Source organism: Dromiciops gliroides, chromosome 4 (genome assembly GCF_019393635.1).
Source record: "Dromiciops gliroides isolate mDroGli1 chromosome 4, mDroGli1.pri, whole genome shotgun sequence".
Lineage (NCBI taxonomy): Eukaryota > Metazoa > Chordata > Mammalia > Microbiotheria > Microbiotheriidae > Dromiciops > Dromiciops gliroides.
The window spans coordinates 455128911-455147385 of NC_057864.1; the positions used below are offsets into that span (position 1 = coordinate 455128911).

Genomic DNA, 18475 nt, shown 5'->3' on the forward strand with positions numbered 1-18475 from the left:
CTTTATTGTGCCTTAAGGTTTAGTGAGTACTTTCAGAAATATCCCTGTGAGATAGGTAATGAACATATTATTGTTTCTATTTTATTGATGAGGAAACTAAGGCTCAAAGAGTTGAAACGACTTACCCAAGGTTTCAAAATATGTATATTTTGATAATGACGCAAGGCAAAAGCGAGTCTGGGAATTCTGTACTATGTCCCTTTACTGACACATCCAGAGAGTACCCAGTTGGCAAGAAACATCGTGGGACATGGAAACAAGAGACAAAATCTAAATGTGGTACACAGAATGCTTTGTTTCCTTCCAGTTGTCCCAGAGATGTGAACCTCCTGGTAGCCACGGGCACACAGGTGCTGTTGTGACCAGACTGGGTTATCCCCCCTAACTTATGCTTGAACTTAATGGTTAGGTCCTCGAAGGGCAGATGCTGTCTCAGGTTCTAGGGTAACCTGTGGATGGATACTCCTAAAATTGTATCTCATGAACCCCTACTGGTAAATTTCCCATTACCAAACAGCTAGTAGATAAAATTAGTCCTTAGCAAAGGAAGGTACTAAGATGATATAGTAAAAAAAAAAAAAATAGTAGCTGACTCTGAGCTGGCTCTTTGTCCAACACACCATGTTGCCTCTTAATTTGTAAATTATTTTTCTCTAAGTACTATATAAATGTGAGCAACTTTTAAAACCATATTGTTTTCTTCCTACTACATCAGTGAGATTGGTCCTACTAAAAGGATGGGGTTTTTATGGCAAAGAAATGGAAAAATTCAATTCAACAAACATTTATTAAACACTGACTGTATCCAGGACTGTAGATACAAAGACAAAAATGATATCATTCTCACCCTTAAGAAGCTAAAGATCTACTAAAGGGATAAAAACAAGTACACAGACTAATAAATACAAATATATACCGTGTTATACAAAGCAATTCAAAGGGCTGAGAGTGCTAACAGTTGGGGAAGAGAGGGATTGGGAGAGGTCTGAGGAATGAGATGGTACCCAAGCTGTTCTTTCAAGGAAGTTAGGCATTCTAAAAGGTAAAGATGAAGAAGAAAAACATTTCGGGCATAAGGAGAACAGCTTGGACAAAGGCATGGAGGTAGGAGATGGAATACCGTGTATAAGAACAGCTAGGAGGCTAGTTTGAATAGAACATAGAATGGATAGGGAAGAGTCATATGAAAAGAGTGGGATGTTTTGCATATCTATCACCTGACACTGCAGTATGAGACATCCCAATCAATTCCTGTGCAGCCTCCCTTAAGTGTACAGAGAATCAGTATGTCACTCTAATAATTAACCAATGATTATTAATAAATGATAAGCAGTTTAAAACCCATGTTATCAAAAAAGAAAAGAAAAGAAAAGAAAAACCAGAAGAAGAAAAAACCCATGTTATCCAAGTTTGAAATTTAGCTATGGGATGATCACTGATTTTTAAAAAGAACAACAACAATAATAATAATAATATCTATCATTTTAGAGCCTCTTCCCACATCTGATGTCTCCTCTCTCAAGAAAAATCCTCCTGAATCAGTCAACTCACACTTATTGAGTGCCTACTGTTAAGGGTTAAAATTCTAGCTAAACTGTCTAAAATATCTAATGAGTGGTCGCCAATCAATTACAAGCTTTAGCAAGAGTTAGACTTTTAAGCATTTATTAAGGAGAATAAGAATTTGGTAAAGAGAGAGAGAAAGGCCTAGATTCCTATCTATTAAAGGGAGAGCACATTTCTAGCTCCCTTCTCTGCCAGCATCCTCAGGAAAGAGCCCCAGAGTCAGCGCCAGTCTCTTCCTTCCTCCTCCCACTAGTCCGCATCACTTCCTCCCGCCAAAGAAAAGACTCGTGGTCTTGCCCTCAAAGACCTTCACTTCATGGGCAGAACTCTTCTACAGTAAGTATCCAGCAGGTGGCGTCATTCCAATCGTTACAGTACTATGTGCCAGGAACCATGCTAAACTCTGGGACATTCACAGAATACAGGTCCATCAACTTAGTGTAGCCATATATTATTTGTTGAACATATAGAAAATGAAAGGAAAAAGATAAGTGCTTCTACATGTAACCAGCATCTACCTCCGACCATCTCCCAAAATCTCCTCCCACACTCATGGGTGTATACCAACTTCACAGTCTCAATCCCAAAGTCAGTCTGGTCACAACAGCACCTGTGTGCCCATGGCTACCAGGAGGTTCATATCTCTGGGACACTGGAAGAAAACAGAGCATTCTGTGTACCACATTTAGATTTTGTCTCTTGTTTCCATGTCTCATGATGCTTCTTGCCAACTGTGTACTCTCTGAATGTGTCAGTAAAGGGACATAGTACAGAATTCCCAGACTCGCTTTCACCTTGCATCATTATCACCTCAGGCCCAGAGGTAAATTCAAATTAAAAAGAGGTCATGGAACAGACACAAGTTATTCAAAGAAAAGATCATTTTGGAGGCAGGGACACTTGAGGGAAAGAAAGACCCGATGGGGGTGGAAGAGAGAACTCTAGAATGATGGCTTAGAAAGCTAGAAGGCATTATAAAGGCCATCAGACAGTACTAGAATCTTTCTAATGGGAGCTGAGAAACATCAGGAAGCTGAAAGGGGATGCAAAAAGGAAGGTAGGAAGGTACCAAAATCGAACTTCAAAATTTTGTTGCTAGGCTATACTTGGAAACAACATAAAACATAAGAGTCAAGTTTTCTATAAGAAGTCTGTAACCAAACCATCTGGGCTCACACAATGCATCACCCCACACCCTCCTCTCTCCCCTGAGGCCCCTTGTGGTGGACCATGTCAGGAACTTAGGTCAAGTTTCACAAACATATCTGGTCACCAAACACGCAATCTATGGTCTCTCTGACTGCAGATAGCAAAGATCTACATCGCGTGGTGAAGGTGAGAAGCCAGAGAGGGGGAGGAGAAGGGCAGGGTGTTTGGCCCCCTCCATACTCAGATGTAGGGTGGAACAAATTATCATTACCACCAAAATTAATAACAGAGAAATGTACATTGAATGTTTAATAACAGAGAAATACAACATGAATGTTTCAGATTAGAACACAGTCAGATCAAAAAGGTAGAAGCATGATGTCCTTTACAAAAAAAAGGATTGAACTAAGAACCAAGAGACCTGATATCTAACTAGCTGTGCCACTTGACAAGTCTCTTAAACCTCTGTCCCTTCACTATATTCTCTGTGGTGATGATGCTAATGAGTAGAAACAGAAAGGAATGGCAGGGAGAGGAAGAGTTTAATTGTGAGACCCTCTACCTTCACAGCAGCTAGACAGTATAGTGGATAGAGCACTGGGCCTGGAATCAGGAAGACCTGAAGAGTCTTATGGAAAGAGTGGGATATTTTGCATATCAATCACCTGACACTGCAGTATGAGGGATCCCAATCAATTCCTGTGATTAAGTCACTTAACCTTCTTTGCCTTAATGCACTGGAGAAGGAAATGGCAAACCACTCCAGTATCTTTGCCAAGAAAACACCATACAACTACACTCCCTTCACCAGTATGTAAAAATCTAGAGTGAATGAGAAGCCAGGAATCACTTTCCCATTTCACAGGTTGGGAGAGTGAGAATAAATGAGAAGCAGCTTTATCCAATAACCTTCAGGGAATCTAGTAGGGGGTCAGAAACTGAGCACAGACCCAGATTTGGCTGCAGGGAGAAAGTGGGGAAATTTCCTCTGATTTGGGCATTTGAGAAATAGTAGGTATTAGCTAAAAGGAAATATAGGTCAGGGGTGCTAATCTCTTTGTATAAATGAGAAACACAGGTCTTGAACCCTGGGGGACTTTCCAAGAGATTCTTCCACATGATTATTAGGGAAATCCCCCACTCTTATCCCAATCTAGGAGACTTGGATAGAATTTAGTTTCACTCTCTCTGGATGTGAGTTTGGTTTCGTAATATCACTTTAGTTGGCTCGTGGTTTGGGAAAAGAGATTGTGTGGTGAGGGGTGGACATAGCAGAGTTGAATAAGTAGTGAGATCAGTGAAAAAGGAGTTGCTGAGGTGGAAACTATTAAAATGGTGATTAATGGGGCAGCTAGGTGGCACAGTGGATAGAGCACAGGCCCTGGAATCAAGAGGACCTGAGTTTGAATCCGGCCTCAGACACTTAACACTTATTAGCTGTGTGACCCTGGGCAAGTCACTTAACCCCAATTACCTCACAAAAAAAAAAAATGGTGATTAACAAACTGGAGATGGAAATGGGGCTAAGGAATGGGGACTGATGAGATGGGGATTGAAGGAGATAGCAGTCAGAGGATGAGATGAGAATTGGTGAGATAAGGGTTGTAGAAGACAGGGCCTGGGGGCAGCTAGGTGGCGCAGTGGATAAACACCAGCCCAGGATTCAGGAGGACCTGAGTTCAAATCCGGCCTCAGACACTTGACACTCACTAGCTGTGTGACTGTGGGCAAGTCACTTAAGCCCCATAGCCCCGCAAAAAAAAAAAAAAAAAAAAAAAGAAGAAGAAGACAGGGCCTGGTGAGAGGGGAATTAGAGGGGATAAGAGTTAGAGAAGATGGGATTTCTTGACTTAAGGATGGAGGAGATAAGGACTGGTAAGATGGTGATCTCTTCTGATTTCTAATTTTTCTATCATATCACGAGCCATCATTGTGTAACGATTGGAATAACGCCACCTGCTGGATACTTACTGTAGAAGAGTTCTGCCCATGAAGCGAAGGTCTTTGAGGGCAAGACCAGGCATCAGGAAGTGACGCGGACGAGTGGGAGGAGGAAGGAAGAGACTGGCACTCGGTCTGGGGCTCTTTCCTGAGGACTCTGGTGGAGAGCGGAGCTAGAAATGTGCTCTCCCTTTAATAGATAGGAATCTAGGCCTTTCTCTCTCTTTACCAAATTCTTATTCTCCTTAATAAATGCTTAAAAGTCTAACTCTTGCTAAAGCTTATAATTTATTGGCGACCACTCATTAGATATTTTAGACAGACTAGCTAGAATTTTAACCCTTAACAATTGAAATTCCTTCCCATCTGTTATGGATGTACCTGAACTGTCCCAACTGGTTTAAGCATAAACCAAGGTGGGTGGCCACTCAAACAAGACAATTTGAAGGGTGCTAGGTAGGAGAAGCCCTTTCTTCTCCCTACACTTTCCCTCTATCTGCCCACATTGCCTAATCTTCCTATGTTGCTTATTCTTATGAGGTCTGGAATTCCCTTCATCTTCCTTTATGCCTATCAAAAAGCCCATCCTTTGGGGCAGCTAGGTGGCGCAGTGGATAAAGCACTGGCCCTGGATTCAGGAGGACCTGAGTTCAAATCTGGCCTCAGACACTTAACACTTACTAGCTGTGTGACCCTGAGCAAATCACTTAACCCCAATTGCCTCACCAAAAAAAAAGAAAAGAAAAGAAAGATGGGGAAGCCTATCTACCCTAAAAGAGTTCAGCCTGGCCTCCTTCTTCTCCCAAGTGTTCCTCCACCACGAAGTTGTCCCAGCAATGAACTGAGAGAGAGGAAGCAGCACTTCCTCTGTCCTCTGGAAGAGGCAGTCCTTACACACTGCTTTAAGCTGATTGGTTAGCATTACCCAAATCCATTGGTTCACTGGACTTGAGAGTGGTCTCATGTTGATGTCATAGTCTACAGCCTCTGAGAACACTCTCTCTTGAGAGTCAGTCAGGTGTGGCTTTAATTGAATTAACTTTAAGTGGGTTAATTAGCTAAATTGTCAGTACTCTCAAGTTGTTGCAATAAATTACCTAGCAAATAAAAATTTATCAGGTCTTCTAAAAAAAACCACACACATAAAAGATTTTTACTTAACATAGTATTTCTATTTCTCAAAAATAGCTTATGGGTGCAGCTAGGTGGCACAGTGGATAAAGCACCAGCCCTGGATTCAGGAGGACCTGAGTTCAAATCTAGCCTCAGACACTTGACACTTACTAGCTGTGTGACCCTGAGCAAGTCACTTAACCCTCATTGCCCAGCAAAAAAACCAAAACCTTAAAATTCATCCTGATGCAAAAAGGCAGTCATTATGATCTAATGAAATAATATATGATAGCTGTAAACCTTCAGACCGAAAGATTCTCTCTTATTCAACCTTTAAAGCAAAAAATAAATCTTTAAGATTGGAGTTTGTTAAGAGTAAGTTGGTTAGGGGGCAGCTAGGTGGTGCAATGGACAAAGCACCATCCCTGGATTCAGGAGAACCTGAGTTCAAATCCAGCCTCAGATACTTGATACTTGCTAGCTGTATGACCCTGAGCAAGTCATTTAACCCTCATTGCCCTGGGGGTTGGGGGGGAAGAAGCTGGTTAAAATGTGATTTCAGTATAGACCCCTTCAGATATAACTTCATAATTTATATTAGCTATGTAAGGGCCAAATTTAGTATGGGGAGAGTTATATACTATAAACAAATTCCTGATTACCATCCCTACTCTCCTCAAAAAAGTCTTTACAGTAGGGGAAGGGATTGTTTTCTTTTTTCTTTCTTTCTTTCTTTTTTTTTTTAGTGAGGCAATTGGGGTTAAGTGAATAATGCCCAAATTATTTCACGGACCCCATCCTGCTCAGGTAGATTGTTTCAAGAGACCTGGCAGGTTTGCAAATACATTTATACAAGTTCTTTTTCTCCCTCAAGTAAGCAAGTATTAATCTTCCCTTTTTAAAATATACCTGGTTAAATGCTTCATAGCTTTTAACCTTATCATAATAACCACTAGTAACTTAACCAATAATCTTATAATCGCCATGAGTGATAGACAAATAATTTTAAATGAAACCCTCTTTACTATAGGCAAGTCTTCAGAATATTAGCAGTTTTCAAACATTTTCTTTTTCTTTAACAGTACAGCTATGGGGCAGCTAGATGGCACAGTGGTTAAAGCGCTGGCCCTGGATTCAGGAGTACCTGAGTTCAAATCCAGCCTCAGACACTTGACACTAGCTGTATGACCCTGGGCAAGTCAATTAACCCCCATTGCCCCGCCAAAAAAACCCCCAAAAAAACCAAAAAACAAACAGTACATCTATAATCTAACAACCTCCAAATTAGAAGAGAAGCTACATGCCTAACAATATCATAAACAATGCTATGGATTTGAAACATAAAACAAAGCCCAATTCAATCGAAATTGAATGTATTTCTAAATAACTCTACACACAAAATCATTCCGAACCAATGAGAAACTGATCTAACAAAGATAGTAGTCTTTAGATAACTCTATAACAATTGAATATTTATAATCTAACAGTATCTAAATTAAAAGAGAATTTATTTTCCAATGACATTGGTGTTACCAAGTTTCACAATATAGACATGTATTCAATTTTACATTAACAATACTAGGAAACACATACATAGCTTTGCCAGTTTGAATTCACACCTGTTATTATTTTGTTACTTAAAGTGTGCTTATGTGTTATAAGTCACTGAGGTTAAAATTTCTCATTTTAAGATTCTAGGTAAAGAATTGTTGTTTTGGCCCAGGCAAAAAAGCCCTTCAGAGTTTGAGCTGGTAACTGGCAGGGTGTGGTACAATTTCCCCACGCAGAAACCTTTGAGAGTTGTCACAAGAGTTAATTAAATAGTTCTAGCTTCCTGGTGACTGTTTGTTGTTGTTTGTCCTTCATCCTAGAAGAGGACCATGACAGTGGGTGATGTCATGACTTGCACTGAATTGTATTTAAGGAAGAGAGGGCTGTGCAAAATCACCATCCTAACTCTGTCCTCCAGAGCCATCTGGGTCCAGTGGCAAGATATAAGTCAGGACAACTGGAGATGGCCCCAGATGTTTAAGGCAACTGGAGTTAACTCACTTGCCCGGGGTCAAACAGCTAGTGTCTGAGGTGATATTTGAACTCAGGTCTTTCCAACTTCACGGCCAGTGCTCTATCTACTCTGCCACCTAGGTGCCTCATAATATTAATAATTTGGGGCAACTAGGTGGCACAGTGGATAGAGCACTGGCCCTGGAGTCAGGAGGACCTGAGCTCAAATCTGACCTCAAACACTTGACACTTACTAGCTGTGTGACACTGGGCAAGTCAGTTAACTCCAATTGCTTCAAACATTGGGACCATCTCCAGTTATCCTGATATATATCTTGCCACTGGACCCAGATGACTCTGGAAAGAAAGAGTGAGGCTGGTGACTTTGCACAGCCCTTCCTCAGTTAAATCCAATTCACTGCAAGTCATGACATCACCTCTCAACGTCATGGTCCCCTTAGAGAACAAAGGACAAACAACAATTAATTCTCAATTTGAAGGATACAAGTAAACATTTAAGGTCTTATATAATTGTCACAGATCATAATAACCAATATTTTTATAGTGTTAGATATATAAGATGGGCAAGGCCTGGGGCTAAGCATCCTATGAACAAGTGCTTCCTACAAACCATTCTGAGATGTGGGTGGGCACAACAACCAGATGCTTAACTAACCTTCCTTGTAGCAGACCAGAAAGTCCAAGCTGCAGAAATGCTTAAGGCAGAATGGTGCAATTTCTAGTTCTCAGCTAAAAGCAAATCACTGTACTTTAACCTGAGCATGGGGCTAGATCTTAAAGTCTTAAAATATTGACGCCTGTCGGGGGCAGCTAGGTGGTGCAGTGGATAGAGCACCAGCCCTGGAATCAGGAGTACCTGAGTTCAAATCTGGCCTCAGACACTTAACATACACTTACTAGCTGTGTGACCCTGGACAAGTCACCTAACCCCAATTGCCTCACTAAAAAAAAAAAAAAAAAGATATTGACGCCCTGCTTGATTGTCAATCTGGCACAAAAAGCTGGCACTCAGCATTACTTTAAACTGTTAGTGGGGCTAGTAAGGTTTCAAGACTCTGCCTTTCACAGACGAGGACATTTTAAGGGGTCTTTGTTATGCCAACTCCACAGAAAACCATCATCTTTTATATTTCTAATGAGTTTTCAATCATATTTATATCAGTCTTTCCAGATAAAGGATGCTAAAAATCTGGAAGCAAATGTGGCAATTCACAGTAAACAAATAACCACACGAGCCAAATGGCAATAAAACTTTTTGGTTTCTATCAGCCTGCTCTACTACCATTTCTCATGTTAATTAAGTTTTCTTTTTCTATTTGGTTTGGAAATGATGTTCTGAGATGACTCATTCAGACTGGGAGAATAAAAGGAAGCTATAAGCTTCCTTTCAGCTCTTTCTCTGACTACATGTCTTGTGGCCATTTCGGTTTTCTTTTTCTGTTTGTTTTCTGTTGGTTACTTCATGACTTTAACCAATCGCTGAAGACCTTGGAAGCTCCTCCTTTAAGACCCTTACTGTTTCCTGCCTCCCTCCCAAATAAAACCTTATAAATGAGTGGATGAGCCCCAGAAAACAAGGCAGGACATCTCAGTTTGATTTCTTCTTCTGCACGGACTTGAGACTAGCATCATGAAAGGCTTTGCTGTGGTCTTCTCCATCCTCCTTGTCACTGCCATCCTCTGCACTCCAGCATCCCCCTCCCCATGTAAGTTTTCATCCTCTCTGCTCTCCCTGCTATCTTGGTTTTGTCTTGTATCTCCAGTGCCTCACACAGGTGTCTTGCATGTGTCTAATCAAAATTTGTTTTTTGACAACTTATGGAAAGCCTGAATTTAGAATCAGATGCCTCAGTTTCGAATCTTACTCTGCTCCTTAGTGCCTGTGGGACCCTTGGTTTCCTCATCTGGAAAGTGAGGGGGTCACATCCTTTGGTCCCTTCCAGCCCTAAACCTTATGATCCTCTGATTCAGTGAGTCTTAACCTCTCAGTGTCCCAGACAGAGAAGATGAGGTAAAGGGAGTTCATCAACAAGGAGCTTCTTACAAGGAAGAAATCACATCTGATTTTTTTTTTTTTTTAATTTTTAAAAAGCTGGGGACGGGGGCAGCTAGGTGGCGCAGTGGATAGAGCACCAGCCCTGGAGTCAGGAGTACCTGAGTTCAAATCCAGCCTCAGACACTTAATACTTACTAGCTGTGTGACCCTGGGCAAGTCACTTAACCCCAATTGCCTCACTAAAAAAAAAAAAAAAGCTGGGGACAAATCTTTGAATTGGAAGGAAGGAGGCATAGGATCTTTTCTTTAGTGCAACAGTGAATACAGCATGTTTCCTTACGTCAGTAGATTTGTCCCACAATCCTCAATTTTTTCCAGCTCATCACCTTCTCTGAAACAGTCTGAGAGAGCTGTCTGGGATGCTAAGAGGTTTAGTAACTTACGCAAGGTCACACAGTCAATATGGGTCCGAGGTAGGGCTTAAATTCAGCTCTTCCTGGTTTTGAAGCCAGTAAAAAGACAAATACAAAATAGTTCATTTGCAGAAAGATGAATATATTGAGCCCCAGAAATCCTCAAAGACCATTATAAAGGATTCATGACCTGTGTCAATGGCGAGAATGGGGGGGAATGCTATCCATTCTACCCACTCCAGAAGGACTGACAGGAAAATAGGATCTAGAGTCTGGAGAGATCTCAGAGTTCTTTCATTTTACAGATGAGTAAACTAAGGCCCATGGTGATTAAGTGACTGAAAGTCAGAAGACTGGGTTCAAATCCTCTCTCTTTCACTTGTTAGCTATGTGACACTGGCAAGTAACTTAACTTCCCTGGGACTCAATTCCCTCATCTGTAAAAAGATGTGGTCAGACTAGATGGCCTCTGAGGTCCCTCCAGTTCTAAATTCATGACCCAATGATCCTATAAAAGTCATCAAGGGTTCTTCAACTGCGATCTGTCAACTTGGTTGGTTTTCAAATATTTTGACAATTGCATTTCCATAGAACTGGTTTCCTCTGTAATCCTATGAATTTTATTTCATGTATTTACATCCATTATTCTGAGAAGGCATCCACAGTCTTCATCAGACTGGCAAGGATCCCAGATAGATAATCTCTAAGATTTCTTCAAACTCTAAGCAGGGAGGTCTTTCCCACAACTGAGTCTGGGGTAAGGGTGAACTGTCTGTTGTTTTTATTTGGTTTTGGTTTTGTTTTGAGAGGGGAGGGAGGGAGGGAAAGAGAATTCCTACCCTGGTCCTCTTTATCAGTAACTTCTCCATTCTTCCAGATGCCTCGGACACCACACCTTGCTGTTTCTCCTTCACCTCTCTACCACCTCCCCTGGTCCATATCAGAGAATACTTCTACACCAGCAGCAGATGTGGCAATCAGGGTGTAGTGTAAGTCTTGGGCCCTCTATAATGTGGGGTTGGGGAAGGGAAGAGAAGTGGAAGGAATTTTACCTCCTAAACTGACTTTTCCAGAAACCACATTCTACCTCAAAGGAGCTCAGTCATTTAATGCCCCAGGCCCATAATCTTCAGGTAGATGGTAATTGCTCCCCCTCTTAAAAAGCATAGAATTCCTGAGCTCAAAGACACATTTAAAAATTGACTTGTCTAAATCCATCCTTCTACACATCAGGAATTTGAGGCCCAAAGATGTGTAGTGATTCATCCAAGGTCACCCAGCTAGTTGTAGGGTTGGGACTAGAACCCAGGTCATAGGATTACATGAAAGGGACTTTGGGGGTCAGCTAAACCAACTCCATCCTTTTTTTTTTACCCCTATAGCATTTTATCTTTTAAAAATAAATATGTTAGGGGCAGCTGGATGGCGCAGTAGATAAAGCACCTGTCCTGGATTTAGGAGGACCTGAGTTCAAATCCAGCCTCAGACACTTGACACTTACTAGCTGTGTGACCCTGGGCAAGTCACTTAACCCTCATTGCCCTGCCAAAAAAAAAAAACAAAAAACAAAAAAACCAATAAATAAATAAATAAATATGTTGTTCAATCACTTCAGTCCTGTCCAACTCTTCTCGACCCCATTTGGGGTTTTCTTGGCAAAGATACTGGAGTGGTTTGCCAATTCCTTCTCCAGCTCATTTGACAGATGAGGAAATTGAGGTAAATGGGGTGAAGTGTCATACAGCTAGTAATTATATGAGGCCAGATTTGACCTCAGGTCTTCCAACCCCAGAGCTCTATCCACTGTACCCCCTAGCTGCCTTTTTTTTACATGCATTTAAAATATGTCCCTCCCACTGCCCCTGCAACAAGAACAAAAAATTATTTTTTAAACCTTTATCATAAGCTTACATAGTCTTACAAAACAAATTCCCACATTAACCATGCCTGAAAATGTATGATTCTAGACATATTTGTAGCTCATCACCTCTCTGGCAGGAGATGAGTGACACGTTTCATCTTAAGTCTACTGGACTCACTTCTCATTGCATTGTTCAGAGTTCTAAAATCCTTTAAGGTTGTTTTTCTCTATTATGTCAGTATAAATTGTTCCCTTAGTTCTACTCACTTCCCTCTGCATCAGTACAGAGAGGCCTTCTCATGTTTCTCTGAAACCATCCATTTAGTCATTTCTCAGGGCACAATAATATTCCATTATATTCACAAATCTATATATCCACATTTTGGTTGGCAGTTCCCCAGTTGGTTGGGCATCCCTTTATAATTTCCCTGTTTGGAGCTACTACAAAAAGAGACGTTATAAATATGTTTGCATATATGGGTCCCTTTCCTCTTTCTTTGATCCCTCTGGGGTATGGACTGAGTGGTGGTTTCGGTGAATCAAAGGGTATGCATCATTTATCAATCTCCCCTTTTACAAAAGAAGAAACTGAGGCCCAGCTAGGTTAGTAGATTCTCAATTTTTAAATGGTGTTAATGAGGTCCAGAGGGCAGAAGCAGCTTTCCCGAAATCATTTAATAAATTTGTGATAGAATAGAGAAGAGAACCCAAGAGCCCTTACTCCCAGACCAGGGATCCTAAGCCTCTTTTTGGTTTGCATAAAAGTGGGCCTCAAAAAGGCGTGGCAGCAAGGTGGTGCAGTTAAAAAAAAAAACAGAAGTGTGTGATCCTTTCTATTCCCATTCTTTTTGTCTCCAGAGTTCTGTCATGTTTGGCTTTTCTAGAATTGTATTCATCTCCTAAACTTCTTTTTTACTTTTGTTATATTTAGATTTATCTGGTTCTAAGAGAGAAAAGTTGTGGTTGCCCGCTAATAGTTTTGCTGTCTATTTCCTCCTGTGGCTTATTTAACTTTTCATTTAGGGATTTGGAGGCTGTGCCATTTGTTGTATATGTTTTGTATTGATATTACTTAATTGTCTATGCTATGTTTTTAGCAATATGTAGATTTCCTTGTTACTTCTCTTAATTAGGTTTATTTTTCCTTTTCATTGTCTGAAATCATGAGTAATCCCCTTTGTGTATGTATGTGTTTGTTTTTTTCCTCAGCTAAAGTATAAGAGATTCTGCTCCTGCCTCTTATTTTTACCCATGTCCTTTTCAATTATTGGAAGTAAAGAAGTTTGGTCTTATAATCATAAAGATTGTATTCAAATTAGTATAACATAAAATATGGTGTCCCTATTCTCTTCTCCTATTTCTTTGTAACAATATAATGTAAAGCAATATATTACAAAAATCATATTTTTGTATATCATGAAAATGTATCTTTGACTACATAGTTCATTATTATCTTTAGATTAATTTCTTCAGGACATTCCAAAGACATGCCATTCTGATGTCATATGTTCTTGGCTTGGTCCTAGAACAAAACTTGCAGGAAAAGTTTGATGGAAATATCTACCATTTTGGAATAATATATGTAAAAAGGCAAAAAAAAAAAAAAAAGAACCAGACATGGAGTCAGGAAAACTCATCTTCCTGAGTTCAAATCTGGCCTCAGACACTTACTAGCTGTGTGACCCTGTGCAAGTCACTTAATCCTGTTTGCCTCAGTTTCCTCATCTGTCAACTGAACTGGAGTAAAAAATAGCAACCCATTAGAGTATCTTTGCCTAGAAAACCCCGGTATAGGGTCACAAAGAGTAGGACAAAACTGAACTGGGCTCCCAAAATGGGGGATGGCATAGAAAGAACTAAGAAAGAGGAGGCAAGGTCCTGGTTTCCCAACCAGTGGTAGTGCAGTGACCCAGCCAAATTTCATTTTCTCCCTCTTACTTCCAATAGCTTCATCACCCGAAAAAAACAGCAGCTCTGTGCCAACCCTGAGAAGAAATGGGTACGCAATTACATCAACTCCTTGGAGATGAGCTAGAGAGGAGAGCCCCCTTGGTGTGGACATCCAGCCTCCTCCCTCTTCAACAAATCATCCACACAGCTTCCAAATGGATATTCCCAAAGCCCAGGCCTGGCCATGTCACAGACCAGCTAAAACAACTTTCAATGGCTCCCTATTGTCTCTCACATCAAAATACAACTTCCTTTTGAGTATTTAAAGCCCTTCCATACCTGGCACCAGCCTATTCCTCTAAGACCATTACACATCTCACTCCCTCTCATGTACTCTATACTTGAGCCATGCTGGCCTACTGTTCCCTGTATACAGCAAGCCATCTCTCACCTGGTTACCTTTTCACAGGTTGTCAGGGGCTCCTAGAAGGCTCTCCATGCTCACTCCTAGATCCAAGCTTCCTTCAAGGCCCCTCTCGAGTGCTACCTACTACAAGAAACCTTCTCTGATTCCTCCCCACCTACATTAGTGCTTTCTCCTACCTTCTAACCTAGTTTGTAAAATTGTTTTGTATCTGTCCTGTATTTACTTATGTGTGAATCTATAGTCTCCCTCCCCCAGGTCCTGTAGAAACTCCTTGATGGACAGAGACTGTTTTTGTATTTGAATCTCCAGTGTGTAGAGCAATGTCTGGTATGTAGTAGTTGCTTAATAAATACCTGCTGATTAATGAATTGAGGAGAGACTCTTGTTTCTTCCAGTCTTTATCCTTCTTAACCTCACCTCTGACCCACTTCACACACGTACACAAATATACACACATGCATACATATGCACACACATATACACGTGTATACACACATTCACACAGAGAGACATGCATAAACATACCATACATTCCTCCCCTACACCTCTAAACACTTTCCCAGAAGGCAATGAAAACAGGGTAGCCCATGGCAAAATGAGTCCCATTTAAAGTTAGAGGAGGGAAGGAGTACCGACAGGACTGTTCTATACTTTCTTTTGATTTAGTGACTTTCTGAAACTTCATGTCCAAGAAAGGCAGAGAAATTCTGCACTTGACTATCACCCGATTCCTGGAAACTCCAAATGTTGAAAATGCATTTTTCAGACTCTACTAAATAGGATGAGGCAGGTGAGGAGTGATTGGCAACCCAGCCCAAACCCTTGTAACCATGCCTTCCCACCTTGACCCACTGACAGGGAGTCTTCACTTTCCTGTGGCACTTTACAATTTGCAAAATGCTTTCTACAGAACAGCTTAGGGCAGCTCTTGGCAGTGCAAAGTCTGACCCTGAGGGGTCTAAGTGACTGAGATATTTGAGGGGCTAGCTTTTGTATTAAAATGCTGACCCACCCCCATTGAAATACTGACTTTGCTTTTGATCTCCCTTTTTTTGGTGGACCCCACCCCTTTGGCTAGCCTGGGTACTGGTGAGGCTAAGGAGCAATAGTAGCTTCTCACATTTGTCCTGCTCTTTACAATTTACAATGGAGACATTACATCCTAAATCTCATTTGACCCTCACAAGACCCTGTGCAGAAGAAGGCAGAATAAACACAACTGCGTCCATTTTACAGATGAAGAAACTGAAGCTCACAAGAATTGGAGTAGGGATGTTCAGCCCACATTTCTAGAGTAATTTACAGTTTTCAAAGCACTCTCATCCCATGCTCTTCCTGTTCCCTTAAATAAGTTTCTCTTTTGTAGGGAGGAAACAAGACTTCTTAAAATTCAGAGTGAATATAATCCATTACAAAAATGGGTAGGAGTCTCATAATTAACAGCAAAATTTCCAATTTCAACATAGACACCAATTTTAAAAGTCATTTTTAAATTGATCGGTACTTAACTTTAGCTTATAAGATTCCCCAAGTTTCTAAATGTTCCAATCAAATGTAATTACCTTTTGGTTATTTCTGGTTCACACAAACCTTTTTTTTTTCTTTTTGTGAGTTAGGAAAAAGTTAAGCCCCCTCCCCTTTTTTTCTTCACCTTGAAACTTTACCGAGGCCACCCACAAACCTGCCTCTTCTTGTCCTTCATCCTTTTGTTCTGGAAGAGGGCCAATAATAACTTCACCTCTAATGTTTTCACTTGGACACGATCTGGATTTTCAATGAGGCAGAGCTACACAAAGTCATCGCTCCTCCAGTCATTGGAGTCCAGCGGGTGACCTTAGGGACACACATAGCTTATCCTGCCCCTATATATGTTAGATGAAGGAAACTAGGACTAAAAGAAAAAAAACATACCTTGTGCATAAAACGAGTTCTTGCAAATAAAAGCAGAAAAGAGACCAAAGTAATCACAGGTGGCAACATTGAGCCTAACTAAGGGAATGTTAAGTTTGTCTCTGAAACAGAGATTGCAACATTTGAGAAGGCAGCTTCCCAAACTCATTAACAATCTGCGGGGGAGGAAAGAGAAGATAGGCTTCCGAAGGCAAATCTCTGAGAGAGGAACAGAACACAGGGCTCAGCCTTAACAGAACAACTTCCAAAAAGCTACCGAGAAAGCCAGGGAGTCAGTCCTGGGAATATCTACCTCCAAGGAGTAAACCCTATTAAGAGATTCTTTCATGCAAGAGATCCAAGAACAAATACGTTAATGGGATGGGGGAAATACTGGAAAAACAGCAGCCAGAAGGAAAATCATAATGTGCTAAAGATATGCTATTGAGAGGGACATATGGATATGACCCTCCACTGAGATGGAAAGTGCCCCCCCCCTTCGGCCTAGTGATCTGATCTCAAAGTCTTAAAGTCCTTTACAGCCCCCTATTTCTCTCCCTCTATTTTTTTTTCTAGAGAGAGGCAATAATGGGAAGCTACTATCCCCCCTTTCTAAATATAGGCATATCAACTTAAAAATTGTTTCAAAGAGTCTGCACTGAGACATTATGTAGACATGATAAAGTTGTTGCAGAAACTGAAAATGTTGCAAAATAAGTAATCGCTGAACATTCCAGGAGAATGATTCATTACTGAACCCAATTACCGCATTTTGCTCAAATTAGATGTCTGTAAAAAGTATAAAAACTGCTTGATTTCTAATCCCGGTGTGTCACACCTCCTGGTTGTCCCAGTGAGTGTGGTACACCTTTCTTTCGAAAGAAATAAAATCAATGCTTCGGCCTCCTTTCTCCTCGAGTCTCTATTACAGGGGTGAGTGGGTGTACTCCCATCCCACTCACTATAAAACAATTAGTATCTTGTAAAAAACTTTTAATCCTATGAAGATGATTATGCCAACTGCAATGGAATTAACACAAAGCACAGGGCCTTGAAAATAATTTTTCCAGTCCAGGCCTATCATTGTATTGCTTTGGGTGATTTCCAATATGGAGACTCCCTTCACCAAGCTAGAACATCAATTCCTCTTTAATTTACACTCTGAAAAAAATACCTGGAGCAGCGAGAGGTTAAGAAGCACAACCAACATATGTTAAAGGCAGAACTTAAACCCAGGGCTTCCTGACTCCTAAAGCAAGTCCTCTAGCCACTTTGCTTTATACTTACGCTTTGCATACAGTTCGGGCTTAATAAATGTTAAGTGAAACAAACTGAATCTTACCTTCTCTACCACAAAAAAAAGGGCACGTGGATTAACCTTGCTTATTACCTCCCAACTTTAACTTAGTTCTTCATTGTGGATTTTTGTTCCTCTAAAAATAATGAACTAAACTTCTAACCTATCAGTAAGGAAAATTCCTATCTGAAAAGGGTGTGGGATCCAATTTCTTTCAAGGTCTCTATTCTATGTTGAGTTTACAGGGCGTTAAAAGGACAGGCTCCTCTCTCTTTCTAGGGGGGGCGGGGGAGGAGGGGGAAACTGACCAGAGAGGTCCCAAGCTAGCAGTCCTTGCTTCCTCTACGACCTCACTCCTGCATCAAGGCAACACCACAGGGTACACCCAGCCAAACCCCTAACCCTCTGGCCTCAGAGGAGGCTCCAAGTCATCTTGTCATGACCAATACTTCCGCTAAACCCAATGTGACAGTCCTGCTGCGGCTGCTCTGACCGCTCCACTACCCCTCCACCCAACTGAAGAAGGCAGCGTGGAGCAGAAGAGAGAGTCCTGCATACCCCGCAAGGAATCCCGCCTTGGACACCTGGGAATCGGGCGACTGAAGCTTCTCAGCCTCAGTTTTGTCATCTGTAAAACAGATGCCTGGAACACCGACCTTTATAAAAGGGTCGTGGATGTTTAAAAATAAATCCTATTAAAAATTAAAAAAAAAAACAAATTAATCAATCAATCCGATTGTACGCATCTAACCTGTATCAGATTGTTTGCCACCTTGGGGAGGGGAGAGGGAATGGAGAGAGGGAGGGAGAGAAATTCGGAACTCAAAATCTTATAAAAACGATTGTTGAAAACTATCTTTACATGTAACTGGAAAAAAATAAAATACTATTAAGATTGAAAAAAGAT

General features: G+C 41.0%; 1 protein-coding gene across 1 annotated transcript; it reads left to right on the plus strand.

The window, feature by feature from the left end:
• Positions 1-9361: 9361 nt before the first annotated feature.
• Positions 9362-14733, plus strand: LOC122725346 (C-C motif chemokine 5-like). The gene is made up of 3 exons (XM_043962416.1): positions 9362-9500; positions 11081-11192; positions 14012-14733. The coding sequence occupies exons 1-3, from the start codon at positions 9425-9427 to the stop codon at positions 14097-14099; spliced, it is 276 nt and encodes a 91-aa protein (XP_043818351.1). The 5' UTR covers positions 9362-9424; the 3' UTR covers positions 14100-14733.
• Positions 14734-18475: the final 3742 nt, after the last annotated feature.